Genomic DNA, 17586 nt, shown 5'->3' with positions numbered 1-17586 from the left:
CTGTGGGTTCACAGCCAGCCTGGTCTACAAGTTCTAGGCCGGCTGAGGCTACATAGGAAGACCTTGGATTTACTTACTTTATTTCATGTGCATTGGTGTCTTGACTGCATGTATGTCTGTGTGAAGTTGTCAGATCCCCTGAAACCGGAGTCACAGACAGTTGTGGGCTGCCATGTGGGTGGTAGGAATTGGAACTAGGTCCTCTCTCTAGCCCCAAGACCTTGTCTTTAAAAGAAAGAGAGAGAAAGAACAAAAGAAATTATGACTCATTTGCTCAGAGTCAAGTTTAAATTGATTCAAGTAATTATATCAGATATTATTTTATAGTATTAACATCATCCCAACTTCTGAGAGAATTTTGTTTCAGAAAGCAAAACAAATTGAGCAGGGTGCAGTCTTGTTTTTACAGTTCTGTGTGTGCAGTTCTCTCATTTCACCATGTGGGTCTCAGTGACTGAACTTAGGGCACTGGGTGGCTAGTAACTGTTGGTCTGGATGGAAATTTCCCTTCTGAAAGGCTTGTAAACCCAGGAGCTCATGAGAAGGCCCATGGGGCACCTCCAAGTTTTTTTTTTTTTTGATAGCCTTGCTATGCAGTCAAGTTGACCTTAGAATTTTCCTGTCTCCGTGTCAGATTACTTTTCCCGGAGAAACACGGTTAGCTGTCTCTGTTCTCTAGACAGGGCACTAGCAACAGGTGGTGGCAAGTCTGTTTGGTGATCCGGTGAGTTTATAGGGTTAGTTGTAAACACACGTGTCTCAAGGACAGCTTAGTCACCAAAGAGCCTGCAGAACATGCATCTCTGGAGCTTCCCAAACAACCTACAGCAGTTTCTGCCAGAGTGTTCTTTCCTTCAGGAACTGCTCAGTGTTAGAGAAGCCTGGAGAGATACCTCATGGGCCTTCTCATGAGCTCCTGGGTTTACAAGCCTTTCAGAAGGGAAATTTCCATCCAGACCAACAGTTACTGGCCACTCAGTGCCCTAAGTTCAGTCGCCGAGACCCACGTGCTGAAATGAGAGAACTGCACACACAGATTAAATGTCATGGTTTTCAAGTCATAGTGGCGCACACCCTTTAGTCTTAGCACCCAGGAGGCAGAGGCAGGTGGATCTCTGTGAGTTTGAGGCCAGCCTGGTCTACAGAGTGAGTTCTGGATCAGCCAGAAATACATAGTGAAACCCTGTCTTTTGTGGAGTTTTTCTGGTTTTGTTTTAACTAATGTTGTACTGTGTGTCCTCACCGTGAGTGGAGCATCAGGACTGGAAGCTGCTGTGTGTGTTGGTGAGGAGTCAGTGTGCAGGACAGCTTAAGGACACATGAGTGTGCCCTGTTGAGTCCTTCGCACACTGCACATCTGCCCATCCTAAATACATCGGCCATCTTCAGTAATGGCCTTACCTTACTACCATGTTCTTGCTATGCTGCTGGACTAATTTAAAGTGTTGTGAATGTTTATGCTCAGTTTAAAGAAAACAAGCACATTGTAGGTATGGTGTTTTACACTAAGCTCATCTTGTGGTAGATGGAACAGGGGGACAAGAAATTCAAGACCAGAGCTAGTTCTGGGCTAGCCTGCTGCCATTTGTAGGCTACCCACAGAGGCCAGAGAACATGCCATCCCCTGGAGCTGGTTATAAAGAGTGACTGCTGAGAATCAAAATCTTGTCCTTTCTCGAGCAGCAGGTGCTCGTAGCTGGTGAGCCATCTCTTTAGGCCTTTGTTGTTGCTTTTTAACATTTGTTCACTTTGTAGACCAGGCATGTCATCGAAGTCAGAGGACAACGTGTAAGAAGTTGGTCTTCTTCCACCCTTTGGGTCCTAGGAATTGAACTCAGATCAAACCAGTCTTAGTAGCAAGCACCTTTACTGCTGAACCATCTCACCAGCCTCTGACATGTTTTGTTCACATCTTTATTCTGAAAGTGGATCCATTACCCATCTCAACCCCCAAATGAAGGCATAGACTCATGTTAGCTTAGGCTGCCCAGGGCCAGTGTCCTGGGCGTCCATCCTCCACCTCCATATGCTGATAGCTCTGTAGGAGCCAGGGATGGAGGAGTGGGTCTGTCCCTAACACTTGGGAGGGTGGAACAGGAGAACTAACACAAGTTCAAGGACAGCCTGAACTACAGAATAGACCCAGTCTCTAAAGAAGAAGGTCTCCCAGCCACTGACTTACTGGAAGAACCATTGTCTATGATTGTGAAACCTCTGGGACCGGCATGAGACTCAGGCTGTTTAGAAACTTCTTTTAAATCCTCTTATTGGATTGTGGAGGAAGTGCACTCTGCTGCATTGTTTTTATTTAACTTATTTTTTGAGAAAGGATTTCTGTACATAGCCCTGGTTGTCCTTCACTATGTACGACTAGGCTAGCCTCCAACTTAGCGAGTTCCTCCTGCCTCTACCTCCTGAGGGTTGGGATTAAAGGTGTGTACCGCCATGCCTGGCTCTGATAGGACTTTTAAACTCTAATAATATATGAAGTAGCAATCACTGGTTCTCATTGTCATGCCATACATAGTTGTGAGTTAGAGTGGTCTGTGACTGTCGTGCGGCGTGTGTGTTGAACTGTACAACATCAGTGTAGCTGCACGCACTGTGATGTGCGTCTTTCATGGTTGGTCTGATGACCAGCACACCATTCTGTGGTGCATGTCTGTCTGTGTCTGTCAGTGCCTGACATTTTCTGTGTATTGCAAATGTTCTAAAATTACCTTTCAGAAGAAGAATAGGAATCCACGATTGATCCTTGGGCTTTTAATGGAAAGTTCAAGGTCACTATTGGCTGTAGAGTGAGTTCAAGGCCAGCTTGGGCAAATTAATGAGATCTTATCTCAAAAAGTGAGTCATCTAAAGTGACTCACATTTTTAATTCCAGGAGATCAAATGGGAAAAATCTGAGATCAAGGCCCCAGGCCAGCATAATAATCTAATCATAATAAGAAGACCTTATCCTCTTTTTTTTTTTAAAGTCAACAGAAAGCTTAGAGCTTAAAAAGTACTTGCTGCCCTCAGGACTGGAGTGTGGTTCACTGAATCCCATTAGAAAGCAGATCACAGCTACCTCCAGCTCTACAGGAGCACACGAACTCATGTGGTATACATGCACACGTCATAACTAAATAAGTGACTGGTTTAAAGTTAAAATCTAAGAATAAAGTTCCTTACAGTCCATAAGGTCCTGGTTTTGGTCCCAGTATCCAGAAAAGCAAGGGTGGAGGTGGCTGTTGACTGTACAGTCAAGCAGTTAGTGTGAGCAGGGGCCAGGCAGCCCTCTTCCTAGTCCTTGTCCCTTAGTCACACTCGGCATTTTCATGGGGAACATGTTTGGATCTCCTCTTGGAAGCTGTAGTGACAATTGCTAGGTCTGTGCTTCATAAATAGAGGCAAGAAAATGAAAGATGGGTCATATTACTCCATGTCCTCCTTGTGGCACATATAGTGTCCTGGACATTTCTTTCATTGCTGTGGTGATTTGAAAATGTTTGGCCCATAGGGAGTAGTACTGTTAGGAGGTGTGGCCTTGTTGGAGGAAGTGTGTCACTTTGGGGGGTGGGCTTTGAAGCTCCGCCCAGTACAGAAGCGGAAGTCGGCTCCTGGCTTCTTTGGATGAAGATGTAGAACTCTAGCTCCTACAGTGCCGTGCCTGCCCGGATGCTGCAGTGCTTCCTGCCATGATGATAATGGAGTAAAAGTCTGAACCTGTAAGCCAGTCCCAATTAAATGTTTTCCTTTATAAGAGTTGCCTTGTCTCTGTTCACAACAGTAAAACCCAATTTAAGACAGTTATGTACCACCAATAGTCAGAAAACTGGGAGTGTCCTGCATTAACTCAAGTCTAAAAGGATTTTACTGTAGAGTCACACTGTGTGGCTGTCCTTCAGTCTCAGGATTTGATGTGTGTTATTAGGCCATGAGGATCATAGTCGTTAATACTTCAAGGCCGTGTCTTCCTCTGGGGAATCTTCAATTTTTATTTTCTTTCTTTTTGTTGCCTCTCTTGGGAGTATTGTTGATGGGGGAATCTATTTGAAAGACTAGCCAAATGTTTACATAACATCCTTATTTCTTTCAGAACTCACAATACTTTATATACACCAGAAATGCTAACCAAAATGGCAGAGCCTTTCACCAAGGCTCTGGATATAGTTGAATCTGAAAAAACGGCAATATTAGGTAAGAAGGCTTTACCTCCCTGTCAGGTTCATCCTAACCTCCCATGACCAGGTGTCACCATGACCAGGCATCACCATGGCCAGGTGTCGGGAAGAGAGTTTGTGGAGCTCCTTGGGCACTGTAAGAGCTCAGGCATCTGTCTGTCTCCTTCATTTTAACTTCTGAGTCTTCACAGCAGCCGTCCCCTAGTAATATTTGCTTTAGTTTAGTGTGCAAATAGTGAGGGATGGGGGAACTCTGTCTCTTAATTTTTTCCCAGATAGAATCACTCACTTTTACCTTTGATAAAGACAGAAATGACAAAATAGTCTTAAGTGTGGAATCCGCTGTGAAGGAGAGAGGCAGGCCCTTGGGAGAGTGTCAGTTTTAGGGCCTAACTTGTTTGTCTGGGAACTTCCTTCTCGAAGGACTAGTGGAAGCTAACTGTGTCCGATGCAGAGGAGATACTGGGTTGGATATAGCTTAACTAGCATGTACCTGGCCCTGGGTCTCATACCCAGTTGCAGGAAGAGGAGAAAGGACTAACAACTTCACAATGGTTTTAGTACTCTACCGACTAGAATATATGGCCACGTGCTTTGTAATACAGTACACATGTTCCCGGCATACACATACATGCCTGTTCCTGAGTGTTGACTCTCTGAGAGAAGCATGTTCCAACCCGTTTTTTGTTGTAGGATTACCTCAGCCGCTCTTGGAATTCAACGACCACCCGGTCTACAAAACCATCTTGGAAAGGATGCAGCGGTTCTTCAGCATCCTCTACGAAAACTGGTAAGGCCCAGCACTGCTGCTCCACGCCCCCTCACTAGAGCACTCATTTTGTAGGGATGCTAACACAGAGACTTTGATCGGGAATTCTAGTGTAGCGGTGAGATGGAGCAAGCATTAGAAGGGAAGTCGGTGGTAGTGTTTATTCTAAGGGAACAACCGGCTTTCCTGCATTGCACCTTGATTATCGTGTGCACCTCAGACCTGGCTGTGACTTTAAGTGTGTGCCCGCTGTGTCAGGGTTCATGCATAACCACGAGGCCCGAGAGGCAGAGAAGTGGGATGGGGTCTGCTCTGACCGGAGTCCCTCCCTCACGGAGCTTCGTGCCACTGTGCACATGCACAGCACCCTGAACTGCAGCTGTACTGAGTATTCACACCAGTGACTTTGCCTTACAGTTACCATATCCTAGGGAAAGCAGGCCCTTCCATGCAGCAAGATTTCTACACTGTGGAGGACCTTGCTACCCAGCTCCTTGGTTCAGCTTTTGTTAACTTGAACAATATTCCTGACTTCCGGCTCAGATCTATGCTTCATATCCTTGAAATGGCCCTGAATAACCCATAAGGCCAGAAAACTAGCGGCAGTCATGAGAGGGAGGGAGACCTTACTGCAAGGAGCCAGTGGGGCTGCGGACAGCCGTGCAGCACGCTCCCTCTCCATCAGAATGAGTAAGATAGGGAAAATGGGAAGGTAGCTCCGGTGGGGGTGGGGTATCTTACAAACCCTCAGAAGTTCTGTCTGGAAATGTTATGATTGTCTTCCTACTTCTTAGAAATATAAAAAGGTTTATTTCCTTTTCTATAGTTTGTTTAGTGCTTCTTTTTGGTTGGTTTGATTTTACCAGGGACTTTATATATCTAGTCTAGGCTATCCCTACACATGCTACCCTCCTGCCTTAACTCCCTAAGTGCTGGATTCTGGGCATGCACCACCAGCTGAGTTTTGTATTTATTTTGGGGTTTTGAGACAGGATCTTTCTGTGGCCTCTGCCTGCTAAATGTTGGGTGCTACCATGCCTGGGTTTCTTTTTTGTTTTTGAGTAACAATCTCACTGTTCTCCAGACTGGCCTGGAAACCTTGGGCTCAAGTGACTATCTTCCTCTGCCTCCTGGGTAGCTGGAGATACAGATGAAGGCTGCGGCAGCCAGCTCTGTGCTGTCTTTTGAAAAGATTCAAGACTCCATCTTTCAGAGCCTTTGTCTTTAATTCTTCTACTCTGCAGCCACCCAGGCCTGTAGTGTACAGCTAAACAGAAAAGACAGTTGAGCTGAAACACAAAAGAATTGAGTATTTGTGCAGCTTAGGATTCTAGGACAAGCATGAGAGGGTTTTTCTATTAACATAGGACATTCTTGGCATCTTGAAAGTCCTGTAGTGCAGCCTGTTGGCTAGAGAGAGAACAATCTGGTCATGTACTAAAACTCCTTAACCCATGGTAGCACGTGTCTTCGTGAAGCCCCTCGTACTCTTCTGTCCCCCAGAACACTATGAAACCCTGATATCTCCCATCCTTGGACCTCTCTTCACCTACCTCCACATGGTAAGTGGGACAGGGAAGGGGGCACATGGTCCACTTAAACACATGGTCCAGGCTGAGGAGATGGCTCAGTCTGTATAGCACCCACTAGCATAGATGACGTGAGTTTAGAAGACACATGAAATCCAGCTGTGGTGCCACACACCTGTAACCTCAGCCCTGGAGCACTTTTGCCTGACAGACTATGCTAACTGATAAGCTCCAAGTCCAGGGAGAGTCAAAAAAGATGGTGAACACTGATAGAGGAAGACACATGATGTCCGTCTTCAGCCTCAACACACACGTGCACATGCTCCACGCAAAACACCCACACACACCAAGTGCACACACAAAGGTGCAGAACTGCGTTGGAGTCTTCTGCTAAGATGCTCCTGAAAGTCTTTCCCAGCCCTGATGTACTAGCTGTGAGGCGTCACCCCGACAGATGATTGTTGCTGTGCATTGAGCAGCCCCCAAAGAACAAAGAAGCTTTGCTGCCATGGGTGCTGACTTCCTGTGAGGAGAGATGATGAAGGGACAGATACCCTGGGATGAAGCAGTGGACAGAGAACAGATGTTTCCAGAGAGACCCAGAACTTCTTGGTAGTGTTAACCTGTTTTAGCAGAGATGGCTGACATGCTTCCCTTGTCAATCAGCAGAGTAAGGTTACAGAAACCTGATCTCTTTCACTATGTTTGGTCTGCCGAGTCTAGGGAGACGGCACAGGAAGGTGACTGACACATCCCTGACTCCCTTCGATTGGCAATAAATGACCAAGTATGACTTCTTCAACACTTCTGAGCATAGAAAGTTGTTATCTGTCCAACAACTCAACTCTTTTTTTCTGTTTTGGCCAAATCAAAAGTTAGTGCCAGAATTAAAGTTCCTATTTTACATCCATTTTTCATATTTGGGCCTTGGTACAATTTAGTATACAGTTCAGAAAATGTCTCTAGGTTGACATAAGAAGTTTCTTTCTGGGTAATTAGTTTGTCCTAAAGCACACCTTAATAGTTATGTGTAGGCGCTTACACCCATAATCCCAGCACTAAGGAAGCTGAAACAGGAGGATCACTCACCAGTTTAGGCAAGCCTGAGATTTATAGTGAGTTCTTGGACAGCCTAGGCTACAGGGTAAGAAGAAAGAAATTAGTAGTAGGCCTTAACGTCACATCCTGCAGCCTCTCACCATTCTAGTACTTGTCTTGTCTCTCCAGAGGCTTTCTCAGAAGTGGCATGTCATCAACCAGAGGAGCGTCCTGTGGTAAGGAATGCCCTTCCTTGGTGGGCGAGCCAGCAGCCAGCTTCGGGTGGGGAAAGGAAGAGGGGGCAGGCAGGGTTCTGACTCTCCTAGGGCTAAAATAGCAGTGGTGTATAACCATTCCCAGCTTGGATAGGAGGCAATTTGTCTGGCCAGGCTGTTACCAGTGAGTGACCTGATATTGAAATTCAGCCTTTCTGTGGGGACCTTCCCCTTACCTATTCTGGATTTTGATCCTGAGCCCTCTATTATCCCAACCAAGCAGAGTCACAAGACACAATGTCCTTCAGTGGACTTCTGTTGATCCCTGATAACATTTTCAGAACACATACCTAGGGAGAGACAGCATAGAAATGGCCTTGGGCGGGGAGGGGGGTCTGGTGTGGGTCACCACCCTCCTTGTCCTCAATGCTTTTGCTCTCCCACGGAGTGTGTTCCCTGGTTCTCCATTCTTCAGTGGAGAAGACGAGATTGCAGAGGACAACCCCGAGTCTCAGGAAATGCTGGAGGAACAACTGGTGAGGATGTTAACCCGAGAAGTCATGGACCTAATCAGTAAGTGACCTGTGGGACCAGGGAAGCTACGCACACTGCCACCCCGAAGGCTAGGCCAAAAGCAGAGGTTCAGGATAACAAGGCACGACCCAGACCAATGTTTACAGTCCAAGTCAGTCAGTCTCTGAACTGAACAGAAGTGTACCAAATAAGGAAGGGGTCCAGAATGAGAGTTTGAATGAATGCTGGCAACAACTTTCTTGCTTGATAAAGACAGGATAAAGTTTAATTTTTGGACATGGACATGAATTGCTATGTTTAGAAATGTTGACAGATCCCATGCTAGTCATTCCTGTCAGTCCAAAGTAGATGGGCATGTCAGTGTCCTCCCCTGGTCACTTATTCTCAGAGGAGTCTGTAATGTCCCCCAGCTAACTGACTGGAGGAGAGACCCACAGTGTGGTTGGGGTCCTTCTATTGCTGAAGCTGATTTTTATTCTGTGGACAGCATCTACCCACCAGCCTTCATCTGGCCAGCAGTGGCCTGAGATCAGTTGGTGAGAGGCAGCTGTTGTCCGGTGGGTAGCTCGGACCTTCTCCTAGTGTAGTGACTGTGCTCTCTCCTAGTGGCTTGTTGTGTGTCCAAGAAGACTGCCGACCACACTGCTGCTCCCGCTGTGGACGGAGATGGTGAGTGAGCCGTGGCTCGGCCCGTGGAGAAAGCCAGACCTATATAGCCCTGTGCTGCTCCGCTTGCCGCTTCCTTTCCTTCTGCTATGACACGACCTCTCCTTGCTCATCCAGTCTCCTCAGATGGTATCTCCTCCAAGAGGACTTTATGTCCAGGCTGCCAACCACCACGTTCCCAAGCACCTGTGATCTCTTCCTGGGTTGCTTTTAGTTCAGCCCCCTGCATTGTCTATTCCTTTCCTGTGTGTCCCCCCCCCCCCCGCTGTAGGCTGTCATAGGGAAGGGACTGTGCTACCACTCCTGTTCTCTGGTAACGGGGTCCATGCCTGGTAGCATGAGCACTTGTTTGTGACATACCCTAGAGTCCTCAGGCTCTTACCACCCCGAGGCTCCTGTAGTGCTCCGGGCGGTCGTCGTTCATGCCTATATCTGGGTGTGTCACACCTAAGCCTCTACAGCCTGGGTGGGTAGAGGGTTGTGTAGCACTGCTCAACACCAGCTAGCTCGGACCTTCAGTTCAGGCATTCCTCTCTGCTGAGAAAGGATAGTGCCTGATGTTCTTTCTCATTGGTTACAGATGAAGAGATGATGGCCGCCGAAGTGGCCCCTCCGTCTGTGGTGGAGCTCACAGAGCTGGGCAAATGCCTGATGAAGCATGAGGTGGGTACCACTCTGCTCACCCCGCTTCTGCTTTCCTTTCTCTGGAAGACGGCTCAGTAAATGCACAAGTACATTGCTGCGGACTCTTGGTATTTGGCCTCTGTAGACCTGAGCTTTTGTCTGTCCCACATACAGCTGGTTCTTCTCCCACCTCCACCTTCCCCCGTCCCTTTTTCTTCAAAGAAACAAAAGAAACAAAGTCTCGCCCTGTCTGGCCTAGAACTCCTTGCATAGCCCAGGCTGGCCGCTGGGACTAAAGACCTGAATTGGTGTATAATGCAATCAGAGGTGACATATGTATTCCCCATTGATGTCTTTCTTCTCTCCTCCTCAGGATGTCTGCACAGCACTGTTAATCACAGCATTTAGCTCTCTGACCTGGAAGGACACTCTGTCTTGCCAGAGGGCGACCACACAGCTCTGCTGGCCTCTGCTCAAACAGGTGTGCTACTCACTTACTTCTGGGGGCTGGAGGATTGACCTCAGGCTACAAGCACGCTAGGCAAGCACTTTACCACAGAGCTACAGCCCCAGGTCCCATCACCCTTTCTATTTTGAGGGAAGGATCTGACTAGGTTCCCAAGCTAGCCCTGAGATCACCACTCCATCCTCAGGCAGGCCTTGACCTTGCCAGCCTGCCTCTATCTTCTTAACAGAGACTAGCTGAAGGAAGGGTCTCATGGTTTTATTCCATGGTGGGTAAAGCATGGCAGAGAGCACAGTCAGAACCAGGGGCGGGTATAACCATTAAAGGCCTGCTCCTGCTGAGCCTTCAGAAGAGCAAGAGACTGAGGGTAAGAACATGGCAGGGCTCTGGAGACTCATTCAGATCATTACCAGACCTCTCCTTTCCTCTCGGAAGGTTGAAGTCAGTAGAGTGAGTCAGTGGGAAGACTGGGGGGGTGGGCCTTTCCGAGGTTCCCTCGGCTCCTGAGCACAGCTGTCTTCGTAGGTGATGTCTGGGACCCTGCTCGCAGACGCTGTCACGTGGCTTTTCACCAGCGTGCTGAAAGGGCTGCAGATGCACGGGCAGCACGATGGGTGCATGGCTTCCCTGGTCCACCTGGCCTTCCAGATATACGAGGCCCTGGTAAGTGCAGCGCGGCAGGCAGGAGGGTTGGCAGCTGAGCCGCTTCACCTCACCTTCTCCCACGATCTGGAGCTGTGGCATCTGCCACACTGCTTGTGCTGCCCCTAAGAGGGGGGTGTGGCATGGAATGGGGAAGGTGACAAGCCAAATCTATATCCAGTGAGTTTATCCCCATTTAACCAGCGCCCCAGGTACCTAGAGATAAGAGCAGTCATGGAGCAGATCCCTGAAATAAACAAGGAGTCTCTGGACCAATTTGACTGCAAGCTTTTAAACCCTTCCCTTCAAAAAGCAGCTGATAAACGACGGAAGGACCACTTCAAACGCCTCATTGCTGGCTGCATTGGGGTAAGCCACGCATCCGTTAGGGCTCAGTCCAGACAGTTGTCGTCTATGACTGTCGTGGGTAAACTCAAAACCAACTAGTCACTGACTGTTGTGTGTATGTGTGTGTCAGGGGCGGGGGTGTCCTCTAACTCTGTGTGTGTGTGTGTGTGTGTGTGTTTGTGTTTTCTCTCACAGCCTAAGACTCAGCATTTTTTTTGTTTGTTTGTTTGCTACAGAAACCCTTGGGAGAACAGTTCCGAAAAGAAGTTCACATTAAGAACCTTCCCTGGCTTTTCAAAAAACCCAAACCCATGCTGGAGACAGAAGTGCTGGACAGTGAGGAGGGTGGACTGGCCACCATCTTTGAACCCTGAATCAAGCTTTTGAGCATCCTTCTCCGGCCTCGGTTGTCATCTCTTCTCCCCCCATGTAGCTAATGTCTAGGCCCTCCTCACACTGCCACCTCACTTTCCACCGAGTCAGCCTGGAGGAGCTCAGGCCCAGGTCACGCTGGAGGAGAGTGGGTCCTTCCCGAGGCCTGAGTCATCCCACTAAAGTAAAGGCGCTGGGACCTACACCATTCCAAAGAGGTGGCCCGAGAGTTGGCAGTCAACTGCAGTTTGGGCTTTTCCAAGAAAAGCTAGAGCACAATGGCCTTTTCCCAAGCAGCTGCACCAGTGCAGACAGGAAGGACTGGGGTGCTGTGCCCAACCCCACTGACCATGTGTGAGCAAGGACTCTTTCTTTTGGACTACAAGGGTCCCACTTGAGCCCCTTGCTGCTGGGCTAACAGGGAGCCTTCTCCACTCCCATGGGCATGTCTGGCCTAGGTGCTACATGCTGACCCATGTACGGCCAGTTTTCTCCTCTTAACCTAAAGCAAGAATCTGGCCACTTGATGGGACCCGTGGTATAGGCTCATTGCTAAAGTCTGAGCTCACTGTCCAGGGGACAAGAGCTAAGCAAATTTCAGTCTAACGCTGTGTTCCTTAAAGTGGACATCGTGCCCTTCTGTGGTTGACCCTCAGTGTACCATGACACCAACCATACAAAAGTAATCCAGACCAAGTAGGCTTCTGACAAGCTAGCAGAGCCACTGTCCCTCCTGGGACTAGCTGAGTCCAGGTGCCTTTGAAAATCTCAGTGGTCTTTTAAACTTCTGAAGACTCAAGGGTCATTTCTAAAAGATTTTAAAAAGTGTTCCAGTCATAGCCAACACTTTTGAGTCCTTAAGGTCCCTGGAAAGGGCACAAAGCAAACAAAGCAAGATGAGTGTGAGACCTAGCCCTGCTTATTATGACAGGCAGGTGTGACATGTGTCTGCTGACAGGCCCACTGACCACCCAGCCCCAACTTTGACCTGGTGTGGGACACAGTCATACGTGGTGAAGTTGGAAAGTCAGAGCTGGGAAATAGCAACTAGACTCAAGGTCACTGTCTGCAGCTGCACAAGACCGTCCTCCTGTGTGGTGCTCGGGGTCTACAGATGGTAAGGTGATCTCAGTGTTTCCCTCCACACTTGATAGCTGCCCACTCCTGTCTGCTTAGGGCTATGGAGGATGTAGTTGTATTTATTATGTTGTAATATTTTTAACATCCTATGACTTCGTGCTAGAAATTTTCTATTGTTTATAGAAACTTTTGTAGAAATGCTAAGTCTAAAGTACATCTGCATGTCAGTAAAGATCTGTTTCATACAGAAGGGCCCGCTTTTCCTTTTTTAAACCAGTGACCCCTCCAGGCATCCCACCAGGGGTGCTAAACAGAAGGACCTGTCACACATGAGCCACACATGCTTTTAAGCAATCTTAGTCCCTGACCACCAAAACCTGGCACACTTACAGCTGTCTTCTCTGGAGCTGACAGGGCCAACATGGCTGAAAGTAATGACAGCCCTCTTCATTGGAAGTCCAGGAGATAGGTGGGTGACAATGCACACTAGCTATAGCTTCCTGTGTCTCCCCTCAGGCAGAGGTGCTGTCAGTCAGCCTCTTCCAGACAGCTTTCACAAACCCTTGGTCCTTGTTAATGCCAACCTGCTGTGAGGCAAGGCTCATTATTAGACAAATGTGAGTCTGAAAGAAAACTTATGCTGAGATCAATTTATTTACAACAAAGGCCTTACAAAGGCATCTTAGTGTGTGGCACATTTAATAAAATGTATTGACTGGACATGAGACTGGAACGGGACCTCTAGTAACACTGGGCACAGTGGTGCAGTTGGGAAAAGGTCACAACCCAAGAGCAGCCAGGCCCTCCCAGAAGTGCAGTGAGAGGGAGCTTCAGTCCATCTCGACTGCATCCAGTTCATCCAAGAATCGCCGGCACTTCCCCATCAGTATCTTGATGGCTTCACTCACCAACACATCTGGTGGCAAGACTCCAGTTGACTCCACAGAAACTAGAGAGCAAAGGAGACAGTGAGTCCCAGCAGGACTTACCTGTGATGCAGGCTAGTTCTGCATCCTATCCCGAGGACCACCACCACTCACAGATGTAATGGTCCCGCACTCGGGCAAGCCGCACAGCCTTCTTGAGCTTCTCATGCCGGAAGATTTCCCTGCTGAAGGTATCCAGCCGTGCATTGGCAACCCTGGCCACTTTTTTACCTAAGGAAAAGAGTATCACACCTTTCACACCTTGCCTGTAAAGAAAGGAGCTTTCCTTGTCTGCTACCTTCAACAAAACACCCTTAGGTCTTAATCATCATACAGTGCACCAAAACCTCACCTTGTACTTCCTCCACCTCAATCACCCCGGGTGAGAAGCACTGGCTCAGCTCCTCGGCGGCTTCTCCTTCCACAGGTTCAAGCAGGGTGATGTCTGGCAGGAGCCTGTAGCTGGCTGTGGCCACTGGTGAGAACTTGGCATGGTCTTTGCCTGGGATAACACAAGTGCATTGAACTTCTGACTGCTGCTAACAGCCCTGTTGAGCTGGCTCTACTGCACTATGACAGACAGACTTGCCCCACCCCCAGGGCAGACTCACTAGGTTCTCACCAATGCCCTTGACGCAGTGCATAATCAAGTCAATTTCCTGGCCAGGCCGGAGCTGAGCAATGAGGATGTCATCGTGCACTGGGCGGATTGCACCCTCCGGGAAGACATCTGCCTGGTTTCCCAAGGGGACCCATGTCATATGCCTAGTATACACTGGAGGGAAATAGGTCAGAAATCCCAGATCCAACAATGTGACCCTTCGGCCTGTGGGTCCTCTTGTCTCAGCTCACCTTTGTGGTTCACATAGAGTTCATTGGGGTCCGAGGAATCCTTAGCAGCATTGGGATTCCTGGTACATCTGACCTGCAGCCGAAACTGCAGCGTATCTATCTCTGTTCCTTCCTCCTCTCCTGTACAAGTGAAGAAGGCAAGGTTGATCTGCTTTTGAGACAGGGTTTCACAAGCCCTGGCTGTCCTGGAATTTGCTATGCAGACCAGGCTGGCTTTGAACGAGACATCTGCCTGCTTCCCCCAGTGCTAGAAGTGAAGTTGTATACCACCACGCCTGGCCCTACTAGCTCTACTAACGGGCTAACAGGAAGGCTAACAGAGTGAGGATGTGTGTTTGTTCAAACCTGAAGACCTGAGTTCAATCCCTAGAAAGTAAAGATGGAAAGAGCCTGAGTGCTACTGGCACTGTGCTAAGAGGTTGTACATAGTGACACACAAAGGTGGAGACAGCTGTCCTCCCAGGGGAAGGCCCTGTACAAGAGACCCGACAAAGTTTCCAGTAGTAGGCCTGGGAACCGAACCCATGAGACATTCTAGAGCAGTTCTGCTTCACTGACCATCTCAGCCGCTCGGCCTCACCTTGGTTCCGATATTCAAAGAGACGAGGATCAGCAAAGATGGGGATGAGGCCCAGGCGGTGAGCAAGGATCTCATCCTGGACAATGGACGTGTTGTTATACACCAGAACCTTCTCCACAGCCATGGTTGGTACCTGCCCAAGGAAGCAAAATCATCCAACTGACCTCCACCCATCCCTACCTGGAAAATAAGAGGGGCAGTTCTTTTTAACTTTGCCCTTCAACTTTTGATACAAGGTTTATTATGTAACCCAGACTGCACTTGGAAGTGTTTATATTATAGGTGTGAACCACCCCCACCTGCCCGGGAAGGATGGCTTTGGGAAACATGCCTACAAATGGGGTGATACAATTTCCACACTCCAGCCCGTGTCTTCTAATACCTCAGCTAACAAAATTCTCCGGAAGGCATTAGCAATGGCAGCATCAATCCCCACCATGTCGAACTCCAGTGTGTTTTCATCCATATTCACCACATCCACACGGAAATTCTAGAGGGATGGGACAAAACCCGACGGGTTGTTTCTCTTGAGTGATACATGCCTCGCTTCCACCCTGGCACTATCCCTCAATGTATTTCTTCTACCCCTCATCCGAAAGCCAAGATGATTAGGAGACATTTTGTCTCCAGTCCTGTTCTTGGGGCAGGGGGCACTGTTTGTTTTTTACATCTTTTGAGACAGAGTTTCTCTGTGTCCTGGAACTCACTCTGTAGACCAGGGTGGTCTCAAACTCAAAGATTCACCTACTTCTGCCTCCTGAGTACTGGATTAAAGTGTGCCACTATGCCTGGCTTCCCAGATCTTCCCCAGACCGCGGAGAAGCTACTGTACAAAAAGTAGAATTTCCCATACCATTTAGACTGTTTGATACTTGCACTTCTGTTGTCTTTTTTTTTTTAATTTTATATATGTGAATACACTGTCGCTGTCTTCAGACACACCAGAAGAGGGCATCAGATCCCATTACAGATGGTTGTGAGCCACCGTGTGCTTACTGGGAATTGAACTCAGGACCTCTGGAAGAGCAGTCAGTGCTCTTAACTGCTGAGCCATCTCTCCAGCCCCCGCCTTTATTTTATAATACCTACTTTTCCCAACTATATTCTCTTGGTTTCTGAACACCATTTTTTTTTTTTTTTTTTTTTTTTTTTTGACAGGGTTTCTCTGTGTAGCCCTGGCTGTCCTGGAACTCACTCTGTAGACCAGCCTGGCCTCGAACTCAGAAATCCGCCTGCCTGTGCCTCCCAAGTGCTGGGATTAAAGGCGTGTGCCACCACGGCCCGGTGAACACCAATTCCCTTATCTGATATTCCTTCTAAATTCGCCCAGATTCTAGTCCCCTGGGTAATCTCCATCACACTCCTGGCTCAAGGAAGCACATAGCAGCTCCTTGGCCTCACTTCAGACGGTCATCCACTCAACCTGCAGGCTTCACAAACAGGCGTTTGAGTGTATCATCATTCTTGTTCTCCTGCTTAGCAAATGACACAGCCAGCAATAAATGCGGCTCGGCAGAAGAGCACCCAGTGCTTGGTTTGTTTCCCAGCACCCAGTGGGACCTAACAACCTCCTCACACTGCTCAGATTACTAACGCCTGGTGGGGCACAAATACACGAGCAGGCAAACATGCATACCAAGTTTTAGGTTCCTTGAAGCACAAAGTCCTTTCTCACACACACTGCCCTCACCAAAGCAATGGTCCGAATCAGCTAGTTACCGACCCTTTACTCCATTACCATCCTCTGGCGTCCATCTGTGCCCTTTTCAGCCTCCAGACACTAGCTGGCACATCTGCCAGAATTCATTCCCTCCCAGCTAGCAAGACTGCAAAATTTTATCAGTCTAATGAAAAATTCTAAGCTGGGCTTGATGGCTCATGCCTCTAATCCCAGTGCAGGGGAGGCAGAGGCAGGTGGATCGATCTCAGTTCAAGTCCAGCCTGGTCTACAGAGGGAGTTCCAGGGCTAAACAGAAGCCGTGTTTCAAGAAGGCAAAATAAAAATAAAACCTCTCACCTGCAGAGTCTAAAATGCATCTCAATCTTATCAATTAGTCATGCCGGTGGACTTACATCCTGACAATGGTGACCCGCTGGGGCTGGCTCTGAGCAAGCCTTATACAAACGTTTATAACGAAGCTCCAATTAGGCCTTCGCTGCTCAACTTCTATTCACACAGTTCAAAGCTTAATTCAAATGTCACTCCCTTCACTGACCTTTTTAACCACGTCCCTTCAATTGGCTGGATTAAGTGCATCAATGATCCCTTACCCCGGCCTTCTTCACCGCTGTTTCATTATACTGGAACAGCCGGTTTATGTGGTCCACCATCCCACCGCATGAACGTGTTCCACGAACGGGAACCGAGTCTGGCGGCCCGTCTACGGAGCGCCTAGCACATGCGTGTGTCACGAAAACAGCGACCCCCCCTAACCTAACCGGTGAGGTCTGGCCCCCTCCGGCCCGACCCACCTTCTCGAAGCGGTCCTGGTCCCAGGCATCATCATAACCGGAGTAGTTACCGGGAAAGTCAGTGGTGTGGACCTAGAGCCAACGGAAAGGCAGTGAGGCCAAGGCCCACGCCGGGCCTCCCCTCCCCCGTGCCGTCCCCATCCCTCCTGCGCCCCAATCTCTTACATTGCGAACCCCAAACTCCCCTAGAACCACGCGAGTCCGCATTTCCTCCACCGCCTGGGCCGCCGCCATCTTCCACCTTTCGCCGTGCGCGGAGGCTCCGAGTCGGCGCGTGCGTGCGTGCGTGCGTGCGTGCGAGCGTCCC

At 48.7% G+C, this 17586-nt stretch overlaps 2 protein-coding genes across 2 annotated transcripts in view; one reads left to right on the top strand and one right to left on the bottom strand.

The window, feature by feature from the left end:
- Xpo5 (exportin 5) overlaps nt 1-12699 on the top strand; it is a 41406-nt gene extending 28707 nt beyond the window's left edge. Inside the window, exons 21-32 of the mRNA XM_028766720.1 lie at nt 4082-4182; nt 4860-4956; nt 5353-5489; nt 6400-6497; nt 7692-7738; nt 8193-8290; nt 8858-8920; nt 9498-9580; nt 9915-10022; nt 10533-10670; nt 10854-11018; nt 11234-12699. Coding sequence (XP_028622553.1) covers nt 4082-4182; nt 4860-4956; nt 5353-5489; nt 6400-6497; nt 7692-7738; nt 8193-8290; nt 8858-8920; nt 9498-9580; nt 9915-10022; nt 10533-10670; nt 10854-11018; nt 11234-11371 — 1273 coding nt within the window. The 3' untranslated portion in view covers nt 11372-12699. The remainder of the gene's footprint in view (nt 1-4081; nt 4183-4859; nt 4957-5352; nt 5490-6399; nt 6498-7691; nt 7739-8192; nt 8291-8857; nt 8921-9497; nt 9581-9914; nt 10023-10532; nt 10671-10853; nt 11019-11233) is intronic.
- Nucleotides 12700-13084: 385 nt separating this feature from the next.
- On the bottom strand, nt 13085-17560 carry Polr1c (RNA polymerase I and III subunit C). Its single transcript, XM_028766725.1, has 9 exons — nt 17445-17560; nt 17280-17351; nt 15190-15297; nt 14808-14940; nt 14228-14347; nt 13998-14150; nt 13728-13877; nt 13490-13606; nt 13085-13398 (listed from the first exon to the last, which is right to left on the bottom strand). The coding sequence occupies exons 1-9, from the start codon at nt 17511-17513 to the stop codon at nt 13280-13282; spliced, it is 1041 nt and encodes a 346-aa protein (XP_028622558.1). The 5' UTR covers nt 17514-17560; the 3' UTR covers nt 13085-13279.
- Nucleotides 17561-17586: the final 26 nt, after the last annotated feature.

The sequence above is a fragment of the Grammomys surdaster genome, unplaced genomic scaffold (genome assembly GCF_004785775.1).
Source record: "Grammomys surdaster isolate TR1022 unplaced genomic scaffold, NIH_TR_1.0 169, whole genome shotgun sequence".
Classification (NCBI taxonomy): Eukaryota; Metazoa; Chordata; class Mammalia; order Rodentia; family Muridae; genus Grammomys; species Grammomys surdaster.
Note: the sequence above shows the minus strand (reverse complement) of the source record. Positions and strands in the feature narration are given on the sequence as shown.